This window comes from Manis pentadactyla, chromosome 9 (assembly GCF_030020395.1).
Source record: "Manis pentadactyla isolate mManPen7 chromosome 9, mManPen7.hap1, whole genome shotgun sequence".
In the NCBI taxonomy this organism is placed as follows: Eukaryota; Metazoa; Chordata; class Mammalia; order Pholidota; family Manidae; genus Manis; species Manis pentadactyla.
Window position 1 is genome coordinate 87,607,125 of NC_080027.1, and position 18,791 is coordinate 87,625,915.

Genomic DNA, 18,791 nt, shown 5'->3' on the forward strand with positions numbered 1-18,791 from the left:
TGGCCCCTGGAGGCAAGCATCTAGGCTGCTGAAGGGTGGGCTGCTCTGCAAAGAAGCTGGAGACCACAAAAGTGGTGTGTGGACCCCATAGTGCGAGCCAGCAGTTCTTGAAGGAGGTGGTGCACAGCGTGCTGGATGGCCAGGGCGTTGGCTGGCTCAGTGTGAAGAAGGTGCGACGGCTGTTGGAGAGTGAGCAGCTGCGTGTCTTTGTCCTGAGCAAGCTGAACCGCACAGTGCAGTCAGAGGATGAGGCCCGGCAGGATGTCATCCCAGATGTGGTCAGTGTTGGGAGTTGGAATCAACTGGGAAGAGGGGCCTGGACACCAGGGGTGGTTTTGCCAACTCTCGGCCTGGGCTGTTGTTGCAGGAGATCAGTCGGAAGGTATACAAGGGGATGTTAGACCTGCTCAAATGCACCGTGCTCAGTCTGGAGCAGTCCTATGCCCACGCAGGTTTGGGGGGCATGGCCAGCATCTTTGGGCTTCTGGAGATCGCCCAGACCCACTACTATAATAAAGGTAGGGAAAGAATGTGAATCCATCCGCTTGACAAGTTTCCCAGTGCCAAGCTGCTGCCCATCAGGCTTGGAATTTTATTTCTAGTGCATGTTTATGTGTACTAGGTATTTTCCTGTCATAAGATGTCAGCTTTTCTTTCCTTGCACTTCTTCCATTCCATATCCTCCTGTGTCCTTGCTTCTCCTACCTCATTTCCTTATCTTGATTCCCGAGCACTGTTTCTTTTGACCTCCTCCTATACTCTTTTTCTCAGAACCAGACAAGCGGAAGAAAAGTCCAACAGAGAGTATAAATACACCAGTTGGCAAGGATCCTGGCCTGGCTGGGCAGGAGGACCCAAAGGCTATGGCACAGCTGAGAGTTCCCCAGCTGGGACCTCGGACACCAAGTGCCACAGGAAAGGGTCCTAAGGAACTAGACACCAGAAGCTTGAAGGAAGAGAATTTTGTAGCATCTGTCGGTATGTGTCACTGTGGCATGGTGGAAGGGCTCTGCCTTCTTTCAGGCTGTCCAGAACCCCACCTTCCTTTTCCCCATGCTTTGCTTCATAGAGAGGGAGATAGGCCTGTGTCCACTTCTAAAGGTCTTTCTTTATACTTTGCTTTCCCTTACGTTTTATATACAGCCACCCCTCAACTACACCTTAAAGGAAGAGTGGAAGTTTTACTTAGAGGACCCAGTGAGGCTTAGGGACCCTGAGCCATACTCCTGGTCCTTCTTTTTATTTACGCCTGGATTTCTTCACATATGGAGAGATCACATGAGTTCCTGGAAGCTCTCAGGAAGTTTATGGGCTATAGCATCTTTGGGCTATAAAACCTTGATCATCTGGGTCTCTAAACCAGTTTTTCCCTAACCAGCCGTTATCATGCTCCTCTGGGGTGTATCAGGCAATCCCATTTCCCTGGGTTCTGAACCTTCAGGTGTAGATTTCTGAGCCAGCTTTTCTTTAAATCTTTCCTTACTGGACTTGGTTAAGGGCTTGTTTACCTTTGGCGTTTCTCCATCCTCTCTTAAGGCAGTGCCTTAGTGAGCTCTCTGGGTGTCACCTCTGTTGACTCACTCCCCACTTGACCTTGAGTCTCTAGGTTGTGTCTTTCTTTTTCTGGTTCTGGATCCCTAGGCAGTATGCTTCTAGCAGATGCCTCTCTGTCACAAGTGTTAGCAGTTGCCTTCTGCTTCCATAAAGGGTAATGAGGAATCTGTTTCCTTTTTAGGGAAGCTACACTTCTCTAGCCTGCAGAATGTTGTCCAAGAGGCATTCATTCCTGCCTTTTCTCCTGCCTAGTAGTGGTCTAGGAAAAGTACTGACCTGCAAGTCTGGAGGTCTAGAGTTTTAATCCTGTATCTGCCCCCATCTAGGAATTCAAGTGTGAGCAAATCCCTTCCCCTCTCAGGGTCTCTGTGTCCTCATCTGGGAAAGGAGGAGAATAGACTAAATAGACTTTGAAGTTCTTCCAGGAAAAGAATTGTGATGATCAGTATTCTCTCTCCTCTCTTCCTACTAAGATGCTGTTCTTGACCACTTAATGTTCTCTGTCACCTCTACTTCTCTGGAAGTATTTTCCAGATGATTGGCTAAGAATGGGTCTCCTGGGACAGGTGCTGATTCTGAGGGTGAGTTAGGTTATTTGGTAGCCACGAGGAAGAATGCTAATTGCCTGCATGAGTGGCCTCTGTCCAATCCAGTGAATCAAACAGATTTGTGCTCATGCTTCTGAAACCCATTGGCTGCTAGAGGTGATCATCAGTCTTACCTGGAATCTTTAAAAATTGCTGTTGCCCAGTTCATTGGGCAGGGAGAGCATGGTGTGGGGGAAGTTTAAGTTGATCCTGAGTTCTGTGATCTCGAGCAAGTGCTCCAGCCTCTTTAGGATGGTCTTCCTCATGCCAAAATGAAGGAGCTGCTTAAAGGCTCTTCCAGCTCTAACATTCTGCAGAGTTTTTACTGCTGCATTGACATTAGGGTTAAGAATTTGGAGTCTGCTTCATGGGGGGAAGGTGTGAGATCTCTTGATTTTTAATCCCCCAAAGAGAAGATCTCTTTTTATCTCTTCATTTGTAATCCTGTGCTTGAGGCTGAATCAAGTTGGGTGGGTGGGTTTCCATTTTGTCTGTCTGACCAGCCTTTGACTCTGTCTGTCTTTCTTTCCTGCTTACATTGCATCTGGGGTAGAATTGTGGAACAAGCACCAGGAAGTGAAAAAGCAAAAAGCTTTGGAAAAACAGAGTAAGGAACAAATGCCCCTTCCTATTCCCAAGTCTCCCATACCTGCCAACTCCACAGGCCCAGCTGGGGCAGGCTTCCTTTGTCAGCCCCACTCCAAATTTGCCTTGGGGGGTATTTGGAATGAAAGCAGGTAGGTAGTATGTGATTCATAGGTATGTGGCTTGTAGGCTGCTTCTTTCCCCCTCCTCCCATAGCAATCAGGCTGCAGTCAGGGTGTTGAGTAAAATCCCTTAGAACTTTGTTCTCTGTTGCATCAGAGTTGGTGGGGAGAACATTTGCCTATCTCAGTGCCCTTCATTGGCTGATCTCTCCCTCACCCATTAGAAGGCCTGTGGGCACAGTTGGCAGAGATGGTTGCTGTCCCTCTGTGTTGAGTCTGTAGCTTCCAACTTTCTCCGGTGGCTTGCCTAGGCATGCTTTCTTGCTTTCTGTCATTCTGTCCTTCTGCCATACCATTGTGTGTGGGTGGGGAAAACGGATGGCTTTGATCTCAAATGTAGAAGTTGTAGGGTGGGGGTAGGTGGTGTCCACAGAAACAGCTGATGTTTCTCAGGCTCATTGGCCCCACCTTTTCTAGCCCCTTTAGACACATTTGTTTGGGAAGCCCTGAGTGACCTGGCTTCACACACCAGTGAAACTCTGACTCTAAGTGCAGTGGAATGTGGTTTAGACGTGTGTTTGTGGAGCTTCCCATTTTAGGATGATTCCCCCAGAATTTTCTCAGGTTGAGAAGATGGCTGCAGAACCCCTTGAGACCAGGTTTAATTTGTCCCACTTGGTTCTTGAGGCATCTGGGGGTTTCTTCCAGTGGGTCCTGGATGGGGCTAGTTGCTGGAAAGGTGCCTGGAACATGTCAACTAGGTCTGGGGCCAGGCTGTGCTGCTGTCCCACCCCCTTCCCCAGCCTGTCCCAGCCTCTGTGTGCTGAATGACAGTCTTCCCCCGCTCAGGGCCTGAAATAGTCAAGCCTGTCTTTGACCTTGGTGAGACAGAGGAGAAGTCCCAGATCAGCGCAGACAGTGGTGTGAGCCTGACCTCTGGTTCCCAGGTTTGTGACAACCTTGTTGAGACTTGCGGGCATTAAAATTTCTATCTCAGAATACTTGTGGAAGTTAAAAAAAAAAATGACAACCATGAAACAACATGAATATCCAAAATAGGGGAATAATGAAATAAGTATAATATATCCATGTAATATAATCTTGGTATCCATTAAAGACTGTATTTTCAAAAATTTAGTGACATGGCAAAATGTCTATATGCAATATGATTCCAATTTTGTTTTTAAGTGTATATAGAAGAAACTGAAAGGAAATAAACTAAAAACTTCACATGATTTATGTAGATAGGTTTATGGCTTATTTTTGTTTCTTTAATCTTTCATATTTTTTCCAAGTGACAATGTATTTCTTTAATGTTTATTATTCTCTTTATTATGTAAATCACATAATTTTATATTCAGGAAAAAAAATAATTTCTCATGCCCTGTCCAGCAATAAAAGTAGAAGGGTGGAGAAGGGGAGAAGGAAGGAGATATGGTATTTCTTAGGGAAACTGAGAGTAGATTGGACAATCTCCCCTAATGTGTCTGAGTCCCTGTGTCTCATTTCAGAGGGCTGATCCAGGCTCTGTCATTGGTGTGAGTCCAGCTGTTATGATCCGAAGCTCAAGTCAGGATTCTGAAGTCAGCACCGTGGTAGGGGAACACCATACTGGCATCGTGGTGGGGGTGGGGGGTGAGTTCCCCTTTGGAAAAGGGGGTTGTTTTCTTCTCTGGAGGCTGCTCTTAGTCCCAGGTCAGCTCAGTCCTCACGGTGGAGATGTTACGTGTTAAGGTCTGTGTACGTGGGTCAGACCCTGAGATTCATCCAGGGCTCCTCCTCATCTTTAAAAGAAGGTATTTTCAGAGGCTGTCTGACACACCTTTGAAATCTTTTACTTCTTTATGGCAGTAGAGAGCTCTAATAGCGTGGCATTTCTGGGACCCTACACTTGTGAATATCCCTTATGACCTTTTTTTGTTTCCAGGTGAGTGATAGTTCTGGAGAGACCCTTGGAGCAGACAGTGAGCTGAGTAGCACCGCAGGTGATGGGCCCAGTGGTGAGGGCAGCACCCGCTTGGCGAGCTCTCGGGGTACTTTGTCTGACAGTGAAATTGAGACCAACTCTGCTACCAGTGCCATCTTTGTAAGCTATGTTTACTAACAAAAGGAGACCATTTAGAAATGAATGCAAAGTTAGGAGGCAAGTAGAAGGAAAAGAGGAATTAAGGAATGGATAATCCCCATGTATTTGGCTTTAAAGAAAATGTTCCTAAAGGCTTTTTTCAGCATCACTTGGCTTTTGGGATCTTCGTCTGAATCACTGACAAGTTAGGCTCCCCTGCCAGTCAAGTAAGAGCTTCAAATCCTGTGTAAAAATAACCCCATGTTTAAAATAGACATAGTGACACCTTTGTGACAGGGCAATTAAAGCTCTCATTTTGCCCTACTCTGCCTATTTCTATGGACGAGTCTAGTTTAATTTTGGTCAATACTCTATTTATTTGGCACCTTAAAATAGTATTTCATTTTAGTATGTTCCTAACTGATTTGAAGTTTTCATTTGATTAATAAACATCTGTTAAGTGATTTACTAAGAGCCAGATTCTATACTAAAGAAACAGGGATGAATAAGGCGTGATTCCCACTCTCAAGAAGTTTGCAATTCAGTATGCTGTTTTGACTAATCTCTTTTGACAGGTAAGGGGAAGCCTAAGGGAGAAAGGAACTTGCCCTGGGTCACACAGTAAGCCAGTAGTCAGTTGGAATTAATTCTTTTTAGTCCTTGCCTTTAGACACTGCTTTTCAGTGTCTGTATGCCTCTTTAGACAGCATTGAGCACTCTGATGTATTTGCCACTTCATTAGACAGTTGAAAATGGATATTCTCTACAGGAGCTCATAAGTCCTCATCTTTGGTGTGTGGGGTCAATGGAAGATGAGATTTAAATGAAATGAGTTACTTCACACTGGTGATCATTCCTACCTCCTTTTGTGTATGTATTTCTAAAAGAGCAAGTGACATCCCAGATGAAAGTAAGGAATAGGATTGAGAGTTAGCAGAGCCATTCAAGTTAATGGACCTTAACTCACTCTGAGTCTAAACAGACCATTTTAATAAAAGTACTTTAAATCCTCCCAGTGTGTTTCCATTCTGGAGGTTAAGAGGGACACTGTGGAGTAGTAGTCTTGCAAAGAAGCCATTCAGCTCTGTGCTGCCTCTCCTGGCACCTTCCTGGGATAAATTCTTACTTGTCCCATCCTGATAGACAAGGGCTGTTTTTACAGTTGAGTTGCTGAGGGCAGTGCCTAAATTTCTTGGCTCTCAGAAGGCTGTTTTAGCAAGAACTAAATTATATTGTCAGTATTTTCCATTGAACAAAGTGTTCGGCTGAGACCCAGGACACTGGCATTCAGACATACTAATTAGGTGCTGCCTGGTAACTTCTGATCAGCTGTTGCTCTGCTTCTGTTGCACTTGTTGTGAAATGGGCATGAAGCATATCTCTTACCTGGTTGAAAGTCTTTTCTGAGTAAATAGAAGTCTGATGTTGTAGAAGTGACAGGTAAAGTTAGTGATATTTCTAAGGGATGATAGGAAAGAGGAAATAAACGTATCTTGAATACCATTCATGTGCCAGGCACTGTTAAGTGCTTTACATGGATTTTACAATTTAATTTTTATAATAGTCATATGAGATAGGTATATCATAACATTTCTTTTACAGGTAAGGAAAATTAGACTCAGAGAAGCTAAGTTTCGTGCCTAAGGTTACACAGTTCTAAGAGTTAGAGATCTGAACTTTGGTCGGTCTGACTTTAAATCCAATGTGCTTTCTACTGCATCATGCTGCTGCAGAGAATTTAACTAATTTTTTTTAGAGTCAAGAGTCTTTTAGAGACCAAAGGGTAAAGGTAAGTCAAAATTTAAAAAACTTTATTCCATGTTTTAGGAGGCAGTAACAGAAAGCAGGATTATCAGGTTGACTTCTGTCAAATCCTTGAGGTGACCAGAGTAGCAAAAGGAGGACTTACTGGGGTATATGTCACTAATGGATGGTGACTGGCAACTGTGTAGGCTTCTTAAAGAGCTGCTTAGTTTCGTGTACCATATTCACTGGTACTTGGGTAGCTGACTACGACCTCTTCTCTGTAGGGTAAATCACACAGTTTGAAGCCAAGTGTAAAGCAGAAGCTGGTGGGCAGCCCAGTTCGCTCTTCTGAAGATGCAAGCCAGCGAGTGTATCTCTACGAGGGACTCCTAGGTGAGAGACAGCTGGGGGAGGCCCCTTGCACTGGATGAAAGATGGATGCAGCCAGGGAAGAGAGGAGCACTGGATGAATAGCTGCTTGGCTTTTTGTTGATCCCAATGCTGATGTTAGAGGGCATTTTTATATCTGAAGCAGGCAACCTACTGGGTCTTGAAAAAGCAATGGTTGAGCACTAGAAGAGACTGCTTTTTGGTATTAATTAACAGCCTCTGTCTTCCTGTCTTTCTTTCCTTTCTTGCTACCATGGTCCTTCCTGCTCACAAATTGGCAGGAAGGGACAAAGGATCCATGTGGGACCAGTTAGAGGATGCTGCTATGGAGACCTTTTCTATAAGTAACCACCTTTCTTTGTGTGCTGTGTTCATCCCTCTTCCTTGAGGGACTGGGCCTCACATGGAGGCAGCTGGGGCTGGTGGCAAGAATGTCAGATTCAAGGTGCAAAGGCTCATGTTTCCTTTGTCCTGGAATTTGTCATGACTCCATTTTATCTGAAGTTTGCCCTTTATTTTGGTTTGGCAACTGTATTCTTTATATGTTAAATAAGCCCTAAAAAAATTCTATTCTACACAGGCAAAGAGCGTTCTACCTTATGGGACCAAATGCAGTTCTGGGAAGATGCGTTCTTAGATGCTGTGATGCTGGAGAGAGAAGGGATGGGTATGGACCAGGGTCCCCAGGAAATGATCGACAGGTATGAGGCTTAGGAAACCCTTAGGAAATAATAGAAATTCAGCATCTTCACAGTTAGTTCTGTGGTCTCCTACCTGAGGGCTGATTTATCCCTGGTTTCCTGCTTAGGTACCTATCCCTGGGAGAACATGACCGGAAGCGCCTAGAAGATGATGAAGATCGTTTGCTGGCCACACTTTTGCACAACCTCATCTCCTATATGCTGCTGATGAAAGTAATGCCTATTTTGCTTATATCCAGCTACTGCTGATGATAGAAGAGCAAGGCTTGTTCCTGTCACCTAAATTCTGGGGCAGTTGGGAAGTTGTCAGAGCATCTTACTAGGGCTGTCTTCCTGACTGAAAGTCTGAGGCCTCCCTGCAGCTTCACACATGATCTGTTTGTCTGAAGCAGTCAGGCTCTTGTGCTAAGGAATGTTGTAAAGATGATCGGTGATTCCATAACCTTTGTTTATTTTGAATTTTAAATAGGTTTCCTTTGCTAAGTAGTTTTAGGATGATGCCAGTAAAGCTCTCCACAGAATACAATGAATTAAAAGAACCTTAAGTTGTAGGTTCTAAAACCTTAAAAAGGTGCTCAGAATTCGCTTTTCAGCACTAGTGCTTTATCATATAGAATTTTCCATAGATGTAAAAAGTTACCCATTAAAAAATTAATGGTAGGTTCTAGTTTAACTTGGTTGTACTTGGTTTTTATAGCTATGGAAGAAGTATGTTATCAAATAGAAGAGCCCTGCTCTAAAAGGAAAACATAAGTTTGGGGGTGGTGAGTAGAAGAGAGTTGTTTTGAGAATGAGCCCCTGAATTTCTCCTCCTGTTCTCCCATCCTCTTGAAATGTGAAGGTCTTAGTTGATCAAATGCAGAGAGAGCCCTACAGGCCCACTTGGTCTGTTCCACTTGCTTTGTAAGGTTCACTCTGCTCTGTTGAACTCCAGGGGTTCCAGTTAACTCTGGTTGGGAAAGGGTGGTGGGTGGTCCTTAACCCTTGGAAGGGGTCTCAGCTATAGCTGAGTCCAGAATGTTGCTACTCTTGGTCGATGTTCTGAATTATAGTCTGAGGAGTGCAGGGGTGTTTAGGCCCCTTAGTCATGAATGTTACGGCATTGGTTGGGGATAGGGAGGAAGTATCTGCTTGAACCAGAACTGCTCCAAAAGTCCCTTTTCTGCAGAAGCCTCCCAGAGGCAGGACCAGGGCTTTTCTTCCCAGCCTAGGGGCAGAATATGCAGTTGAATATTTTCTCTAACTTTCAGTGATGTGGACTTCCCAAATTCTAGTTCTCTCAAATAGTAGGAAACTTATTTACACATTCTATCTATCTCAGTGGAGAGAAGAGCAGATCTTTTGTTAAGACTCCATTTTGGCTTTCCAGGTAAATAAGAATGACATCCGGAAGAAAGTGAGGCGCCTAATGGGAAAGTCCCATATTGGGCTTGTGTACAGCCAGCAAATCAATGAAGTACTTGATCAGCTGGCAAACCTGGTAAGCAGAGCTGGGCCATCCCTGAGGCTCCACTTCCACTATACTTGTCAGCCTCCCAGGCTTGAGCCCTGTGGCCAAATGCAGAGGTTTCCCCATGGGTCCTTTCTTGGCTCGTATTTTAAAACTATGTGTTTGAAAATAGGGCTTTGACTCTAGATGAGGCTTTAGCCCTTCTGCTCCATGATAGGGTACTCTACTTCACCCGTCCTAGTGCAGCCATTTCATTGTATAGTCTGTGGCCCCTGAGGACCCATGAGGGAAAAACTGTTTTCACAGTAACACTGGAATGTTACTTGCTTTTCTTCCTGAGCTGACATTTGCACAGATGGTGCAAAAGCAGTGGTGGGTACAACCACTGGCACCTCCTGGTAGCCATTGTCACCCTCTGTACCCTCAGTTTACAAAACATAACAGAACAGTTTCAGTATGCATGTCCTTGCGAAGCAGCCAAGATCATTAATTTATTTAAATCTGATCATCGATTATACATCTTCTTAATATTCTGGGTGGCAAAATGAGAAATAGACACAAAGCATGTCTGCTGTAAACCAAAATACCATGATTTTTTCATGGAAAAGCAGTTTGTGACTGTGTATACTGCAAGGTGAACTGGCAGCTTTGTTCCTGGGACATCATTTTTACTTGAAAGAATGACTAATAAACTTTGGTTATTCAGAGTTGGGTATTTGGCAGACTTTGAACATGAAGCTTCTTAACGACTTTTCTACTGAGATTGATTATGATATTAGTGAATATGATTTCTTTGATAATGTGTCATGAAATATGTCAACATTTGGAAGGGATGCTTAACATAGAGAACCAGTGTTTTCCACATGACCACTGTGCGTTGGTACAGTGGGTAAAAAGATGCACTCAAAATTAAGGCAGACAAATAGATTTTTTTAAGGTATGATTGATATACACTCTTACAAACATTTCACATGAAAAAACAATGTGGTTACTACATTTACCCATATTTTCAAGTCCCCACCCATACCCCACTGCAGTCACTGTCCATCAGAGCAGCAAGATGCCACAGATCCACTGTGTGCCTTCTCTGTTCTCCCCGTGATCCCCCACACCATGTGTACTAAACATAAAAGCCCTCAATCCCCTTCTCCCTCCCTCCCCACCTGCCCTCCCACACCCCTCCCCTTTGGTAACCACTAGTCCATTCTTGGAGTCTCTGAGTCTGCTGCTGTTTTGTTCCTTCAGTTTTTCTTTGTTGTTACACTCCACAAATGAGGGAAATTATTTGGCATTTGTCTTTCTCCACCTGGCTTATTTCACTGAGCACAATGTCTTCCAGCTCCATCCATGTTGTTGCAAATGGTAGGATTTGTTTGTTTCTTATGGCCGAACTCCATTGTGTACTCCATTGTGTACAGGCCACAGTACTCCATTGTGTACCACATCTTCTTTATCCATTCATCTACTTATGGACACTTAGGTTGCTTCCATATCTTGGCTATTGTAAAAAGTGCTGCAATAAACATAGGGGTGCATATATCTTTTTGAATCTGAGAAGTTGTATTCTTTGGGTAAATTCCAAGGAGTGGGATTCCAGGGTCAAATGGTATTTCTATTTTTAGTTTTTTGAGGAACCTCCATACTGCTTTCCACAATGGTTGAACTAGCTTACATTCCCACCAGGAGTGTATGAGGGTTCCCCTTTCTCCACATTCTCACTAACATTTGTTGTTCTTAGTCTTTTCGATACTAGCCATCCCTACTGGTGTGAGGTGATATCTCATTGTGGTTTTAATTTGCATTTCCCTGATGATTAGTGATGTGGAGCATCTTTTCATGTGTCTGTTGGCCATCTGAATTTCTTTTTTGGAGAACTCTCTCTTCATATCCTCTGCCCATTTGTGAATCAGGTTATTTGCTTTTTGGGTGTTGAAGTGTCTAATTTCTTTATGTATTTTGGATGTCAACCCCTTGTCAGATATATCATTTACAAATATATTTTCCCATATTGTAGAATGCCTTTTTGTTCTGTTGATGGTGTCCTTTACCATACAGAAACTTTTTGGTTTGATATAGTCCCATGAGTTCATTTTTGCTTTTGTTTCCCTTTCTCGAGGAGATGCGTTCAGGAAGAACTTGCTCATACTTATATTCAGGAGATCTTTGCCTATGTTGTCTTCTAAGAGGTTTATGGTTTCATGACTTACATTCAGGTTCTTTGATCCATTTTGAGTTTACTTTTGTGTATGGGGTTAAACAATAATCCGGTTTCACTCTCTTGCATATAGCTGTCCAGTTTTGCCAACACCAGTTGAAGAGGCTGTCATTTCCTCATTGTATGTCCATAGCTCCTTTATCATATATTAATTGACCATATATGATTGGGTTTATATCAGGGCTCTCTAGTCTGTTCCATTGGTCTCTGGGTCTGTTCTTGTACCAGTACCAAATTGTCTTGATTACTGTGACTTTGTAGTAGAGCTTGAAGTTGGGGAGCATAATCCTCCAGCTTTATTCTTCCTTCTCAGAATTGCTTTGGCTATTCAAAGTCTTTTGTGGTTCCATATGAATTTTAGAACGATTTTCTCTAGTGCTTTGGAGAATGCTGTTGGTATTTTGATAGGAATTGCATTGAATCTGTAGGTTGCTTTAGGCAGGATCGCCATTTTGACAATATTAATTCTTCCTATCCATGAGCACGGGATGTGTTTCCATTTATTGATATCTTCTTTAATTTCTCTCATGAGTGTCTTCTAGTTTTCAGGTTATAGGTCTTTCACTTCCTTGATTAGGTTTATTCCTAGGTATTTTATTCTTTTTGATGCAACTGTGAATGAAATTGTTTTCCCGATTTCTCTCTCTGTTAGTTCATTGATAGTGTATAGGAATGCCACAGATTTCTGTGTATTAATTTTGTATCCTGCAACTTTGCTGAATTCAGATATTAGCTCTAGTAGTTTTGGAGTGGATTCTTTATGTTTTTTTATGTACAATATCATGTCATCTGCAAACAGAGACAGTTTAACCTCTTCCTTGCCAATTTGGATGTCTTTTATTTTTTTGTGTTGTCTGATTGCTGTGGCTAGGACCTCCAATACTATGTTGAATAGATGTGGCGAAAATGGGCATCATTGTCTTGTTCCTGATCTTAAAGGAAAAGCTTTCAGCTTCTCGCTGTTAACTATGATGTTGGCTGTGGGTTTGTCATATATGGCCTTTATTATGTTGAGATACTTGCCCTCTATACCCATTTTGTTAAGAGTTTTTATCATGAATGGATGTTGAATTTTGTCAAATGCTTTTTCAGCATCTATGGAGATGATCATATAGTTTTTGTTCTTTTTGTTAATGTGGTGGATGATGTTGATGGATTTTCGAATGTTGTACCATCCTTGCATCCCTGGAATAAATCCTACTTGATCATGATGGATGATCCTTTTGATGTATTTTTTTAATTTGGTTTCCTAATATTTTGTTGAGTATTTTTGCATCTGTGTTCATGAGGGATATTCGTCTGTAATTTTCTTTTTTTTGTGGTGTCTTTGCCTGGTTTTGGTATTGGAGTGATGCTGGCCTCATAGAATGAGTTTAGAAGTATTCTGTCTTCTACTCTTTGGAAAACTTTAAGGAGGATGGGTGTTAGGTCTTTACTAAATGTTTGATAAAATTCAGTGGTGAAGCCATCTAGTCAAGGGGTTTTGTTCTTAGCTGGGTTTTTGATTACCAGTTCAATTTTGTTGCTGGTAATTGGTCTGTTCAGATTTTCTGTTCTTCCTTGGTCGGCCTTGGAGATTGTATTTTTTTAGAAAGTTGTCCATTTCTTCTAGGTTATCCAGTTTCTTAGCATATAATTTTTCATAGTATTCTCTCATAATTCTTTGTATTTCTATGGTGTCCATAGTGATTTTCCCTTTCTCATTTCTGATTCCGTTTATGTGTGTAGACTCTCTTTTCTTCTTGATCAGTCTGGCTTGGGGTTTATCAATTTTGTTAATTTTCTCAAAGAACTAGCTCCTGCTTTCATTGATTTTTCCTATTGTTTTATTCTTCTTGATTTTATTTATTTATGGTCTAATCTTTATTATGTCCCTCCTTCTGCTGACTTTGGGCCTCATTTATTGTTCTTTTTCTAGTTTAGTTAATTGTGAGTTTAGACTGTTCATATGGGATTGTTCTTCTTTCCTGAGGTAGGCCTGTATTGCAATGTACTTTCCTTTTAGCACAGTCTTTGCTGTGTCCCACAGATTTTGTGGTGTTGAATTATTGTTGTCATTTGTCTCCATATATTGCTTGATCCCTGTTTTTATTTGGTCATTGATCCATTGATTATTTAGGAGCATGTTGTGAAGCCTCCATTTGTTTGTGGGATTTTTCATTTTCTTTGTGTAATTAATTTGTAGTTTAATACCTTTGTGGTCTGAGAAACTCATTGGTACAATTGCAATCTTCTTGAATTTACTGAGGCTCTTTTTGTGGCCTAGTATATGATCTATTCTTGAAAATGTTCCATGTACACTTGAGAATAATGTGTATTCTGCTGCTTTTGGGTGTAGAGTTCTGTAGATGTCTGTTAGGTCCAGCTGTTCTAATGTGTTATTCAGTGCCTCTGTGTCCTTACTTCTTTTGTGTCTGGTTGATCTGTCCCTCAGAGTGAGTGGAGTGTTGAAGTCTCCTAGAATGAATGCATTGCATTCTATTTCCCCTTTTAATTCAGTTAGTATTTGTTTCACATATGTAGGTGCTCCTGTGTTGGGAGCATATATATTTATAATGGTTATATCTTCTTGATGGATTGACCCCTTTATCATTATGTAATGTCCTTCTTTGTCTCTTGTTACTTTCTTTGTTTTGAAGTATATTTTGTCTGATACAAGTACTGCAACTCCTGCTTTTTTTCTCCCTATTAGTTGCATGAAATATCTTTTTCCATCCCTTCACTTTTAGTCTGTGTATGTCTTTGGGTTTAAAGTGAGTCTCTTGCAGGCAGCATATGGATGGGTCTTGTTTTTCATCCATTCAGTGACTCTACGTCTTTTGGTTGGTGCATTCAGCCAATTTACATTTAAGGTGATTATCGATAGGTATGTACTTTTTGCCACTGCAGGCTTTAGATTTGTGTTTACCAAAGGTTCAGATTAACTTCCTTACTATCTAGGAGTCTAACTTTACTCACTTAATATGCTATTACAAACACAATCTAAAGGTTCTTTTTTTTGTCCTCCTTTTTCTTCCTCCTCCATTCTTTATATATTAGGTATCATGTTCTGTACTCTTTGTCTATCCTTTGACTGACTTTGGGGATAGTTAATTTAATTCTGCATTTGCTTAGTAATTATCTGTTCTACTTTCTTTACTGTGGTTTTATTACCTCTGGTGACAGCTATTAAACCTTAGGAACACTTCCATCTATAGCAGTCCCTCTAAAATAGACTGTAGAGATTGTTTGTGGGAGGTTAATTCTCTCAGCTTTTGCTTATCTGGAAATTGTTTAATCCCTCCTTCAAATTTAAATGGTAATCTTGCCAGATAAAGTATTCTTGGTTCGAGGTCCTTCTGCTTCATTGCATTAAATACGTCATGCCACTCTCTTCTGGCCTGTAAGATTTCTGCTGAGAAGTCTGATGATAGCCTGATGGGCTTTCCTTTGTATATGATCTTATTTCTCTCTCTGGCTGCTTTTAGTTGTCTGTCCTTATCCTTGGTCTTTGCCATTTTAATTACTGTATGTCTTGGTGTTGTCTTCCTTGGGTCCCTTGTGTTCGGAGATCTGTACACCTCCATGGACTGAGAGACTATCTCCTTCTCCAGATTGGGGAAGTTTTCAGCAAGTACCTCCTCAAAGACACTTTCCATCCCATTTTCTCTTTCTTCTTCTTCTGGTACCTGTATAATGCGAATATTCTTCCTTTTGGATTGGTCTGACATTTCTCTCAATATTCTTTCATTCTTAGAGTTCCTTTTTTCTCTCTGTACCTCAGCTTCTTTGTATTCATCTTCTCTAGTTTCTATTTCATTTATCGTCTCCTCCACCATATCTAATCTGCTTTTAATACCCTCCATTGTGCTCTTCAATAATTGGATCTCTGACCGGAATTCATTCCTGAATTCTTGAGTGTTTTTCTGTACTTCCATGAACGTGTTAGTGATTTTTATTTTGCAATCCGTTTCAGGAATATTCATGAGGTCAGTGTCATTTAAATCTTTCTCAGGAATTGTATTCATAATTTTACTTTGAACCAGGTTCCTTTGGCATTTCATATTTCTATATTGCGCCCTGTAGTGTCTAGAAGCTCTACTGTCTGGAGCTGCTCAGCTCCTGAAGCAATGTGGGGGGTTGCAGGGGAGTGGTATTGGTGCCTGGGGGAAGGAAAGAGCTGTTTCCTACTTACCGGCTGCTATGCCTGTCTCCACTGCCTGAACCAGTGGCGTGAGCGCACACGTATAAGCCTCTGTGCTTTGCGTTTGTAGTTGCGGTATACAGGTCTTTCCTCTGGCTGGCCTAATGCCCGGGTAGGATTTGCCATTTTGCAAGCCAGGTGGGGCTGGCTGGGAGAAAGGCGCAGTAGGCTGCTTATCATGGATGGGGTCCTTGGACCTATGTAGCCAGCCAGAGAGCTGGAGCACCTGAAGATCATGAAAGCTCCCAACCTGCTGGGCAGAGTGCACCTGGACAATTTTGTCTACCTGTTCTTTCTCCTGAGCAGTAAACTCTGTCCAATCCTTGCCCCTTTAGTAGCCCTCTTGCCAAGGGCTTCCTTGTTAGGAAGTCTCTCAGACTGCTCACCTTTCTTTTGTCCCAGAGCAGCCGGATATGGATCCCTGCTTTCCACAAGTGGCTGGAATGTCAGTCTCTCCAGGAATTCTGCCTGTCTTAGCTTTCCAATCCCCTAATCACGGTAGTACATGCAAGCACCATGAAATGTCGGTTTGTGCTCCCAGAGCAGATCTCCGGAGTTAGGTATTCAGCAGTCCCGGGCCTCCACTCCCTCCCCGCTCTGTTTCTCTTCCTCCTGCTGCTGATGAGCTGGGGCGGGAGAAGGGCTTGGGTAACGTACCTCAGCTTTGGTACATTACCCTGTTCTGTGTGGTCTGCTCTTTTCTCCAGGTGTATGCAGTAGGGTTCAGTCCTTTTCCTGTTGCTTTTTCAGGATTAGTTGTATTAATTATATTTTCATATTATATGCGGTTTTAGGAGGAAGCCTCTGTCTCACCTCTCACGCCACCATCTTTAATCCTAGACTAATGGAATTTAATGTAACAAAGTACAAAGTGTTCATTGATGTGTTCTTACATTCCACATTGCAACTAACTTGAAGCAACGTCTTCTCAAGTTGTGGTACAGGCTCAAAAAAGAATGTGCATATTTATCTGGATAGACTATTAAAATACTCCTCCTTTTTCCAATACTTATTTGTTAGACCAGATTTTCTTTATTTACCTTCGCCAAAGCAACGCATCACAGCAGATTGAATGCAGGTGCAGATATGAAAATCCAACTACTTTTTATTAAGCCAAACAGATTTTCATAAGTCTAAAACCATGCCACTCTTATCATTTATTTTTTTGGAAGGAAATACAGTTATTCTATAAAAAATGTGTTATTTATTTATATTACTATATAATAGATTTAGTTAGAATTAGTTACTTTTATATAATTTAATAAGCATTTAAATATTTCAGTTGTAGTTTCTACTATAGCAAGTATCTTCAAATATAACTCACATCAACATAAGCTCTTGGGGTCCTAAGTAATTTTTAAGAGTTATAGGAGTCCTAAACACCAAAAGGTTTGAGAAAATTTTTCTGGTGACTAGTGGCACTGTGCTGAGGAAGCTGATATGAATTTAATTGGTGAATGGGGTGTTCTTGGCCCAGAGTGCTCTGTGAGAGGGATGCTTGAGGTCCCTAAAAGATATCTCTTTCCTCAGAATGGACGTGATCTCTCTATCCGGTCCAGTGGTAGCCGGCACATGAAGAAGCAGACATTTGTGGTGCATGCGGGGACAGACACAAATGGAGATATCTTTTTCATGGAGGTAGGTGCTAGTTCATGCTAGGGGCTGAAAGGAGTATTTGAGAGTCATGAAGAACTTCTAGAACTGATGCCAATATTTTTCCCATTCATATCTCGTTCATCTTCATGGTCCATTAATCATTCAACTGTCAGGCTCTTATGCAAATAAATTAATATAATAGGTGACTCCCATCTTTGTGTGTGTGTGTGTGTGTGTGTGTGTGTGTGTGTGTAAAACAGATAACATAGTCACATTATCAGTAGGTCAGAACATAAAGTAGCATACACTGGGAAGTCCTGCTCTCATTCTTCTACTCAGTTTCCCATCCATCTCACCCCTTCCTCTTGTAGGTAACCACTTTTGTTGGTTCTCTTTGTATCTTCTAGTGTTTTTTTATGTAAACACAATAAAACATGAACAAAAATTCTTATTTTTCTCCTTTCTTACAGAGGGCAGTGCATAATACACAGTGCTCTCTACCTTGCTTTTTTCATTAAACATTTCCCAGAGATCTTCTGTATTAATACAAAAAGAGATGTCTCATCCTTTTATAGCTGCAGAGTATTCCACTGTGTGACTGTGCCACCATTTATTTCACCAGTTGCTATATATGTATCCTTGGTTTTCTTTCAGTATTTTTGCTGTTGCTAATAGTGCTACTATGAATGATGATGTGCCTGCTTCATTTCCTAATGTGCAGGTTTATCTAAGAATATTCAGAAATGGGATTATTGGGTCAAAGGGAAAATGCATTTATAATTTTGGTTGATGTGATTCTGGAGTATTACCTAACATGTAGTAGTCCCCCTCCCACCTTGCCATTCATTTTGTTGAAGACATTTGCCCTGAGCAGTTTCTCACTTTCAAGGTATTTTGCTGATTGCATCTCCTTGGTGTTGTTTAACATGTTTCTGTATCACTTTTATTTCTTACAAACTAGTAGCCCAGTCTAGAGGTTTCATTAGTTTCAGATTCAGTATTTTGGCAAGAACATGTCATAGATGGTGCTGTTTCCTGCTGGCCCCTCTTGTTGTCTCTCTCCTGGAGATCAGTGGGTTCAGGTGTGGGCAGCCTCATCTAGCCACAAAATTTTGCCATGCAGAATTTAAAATTTTTTATGTAGTTGAATTAATCAGTCATTTCTTTTATGGCTTCTGATTTTAAGTCATAAAATAGAAAAACATTTTCTATGAGAAAAGCCCTTCCTTACTCCAGGATCATAACAGGAACGTATTTTCTTCATTTCTGTGGTTTTAATTCTAAAATGGGTGTCCTCTAAGTAAGTTTAGGAACCAAGTACAACTTCCATTTTTTATTAAGGTATTATTGATATACACTCCTATGAAGGTTTCAAATGAAAAAACAATGTGGTTACTACATTTACCCATATTATCAAGTCCGCACCCACACCCCAATGCAGTCACTGTCCATCAGTGTAGTAAGATGCCACAAATTCACTATTTGCCTTCTCTGTGCTACACTGTTTTCCCCATGATCCCCCCACACCATGAGTACTAAACATAATACCCCTCAATCCCCTTCTCCCTCCCCCCACCCCCCACGCCCCCACACCCCT

General features: G+C 41.7%; 1 protein-coding gene across 50 annotated transcripts in view; it reads left to right on the plus strand.

The window, feature by feature from the left end:
* Positions 1-18,791, plus strand: part of MADD (MAP kinase activating death domain) — a 58,987-nt gene that overhangs the window by 18,692 nt on the left and 21,504 nt on the right. For 10 of the 50 annotated variants that reach the window (XM_057507666.1, XM_057507642.1, XM_057507647.1 and 7 more), the window contains 13 exons: positions 92-278; positions 368-518; positions 772-978; positions 2,695-2,748; positions 3,698-3,795; positions 4,360-4,443; positions 4,776-4,934; positions 6,944-7,052; positions 7,331-7,393; positions 7,630-7,750; positions 7,858-7,963; positions 9,120-9,230; positions 17,129-17,236. In XM_057507666.1, the coding sequence (XP_057363649.1) occupies positions 92-278; positions 368-518; positions 772-978; positions 2,695-2,748; positions 3,698-3,795; positions 4,360-4,443; positions 4,776-4,934; positions 6,944-7,052; positions 7,331-7,393; positions 7,630-7,750; positions 7,858-7,963; positions 9,120-9,230; positions 17,129-17,236 (1,558 nt within the window). The remainder of the gene's footprint in view (positions 1-91; positions 279-367; positions 519-771; positions 979-2,694; positions 2,749-3,697; positions 3,796-4,359; positions 4,444-4,775; positions 4,935-6,943; positions 7,053-7,330; positions 7,394-7,629; positions 7,751-7,857; positions 7,964-9,119; positions 9,231-17,128; positions 17,237-18,791) is intronic. The other 40 variants (XM_057507669.1, XM_057507644.1, XM_057507651.1 and 37 more) reach the window with 9 other exon arrangements.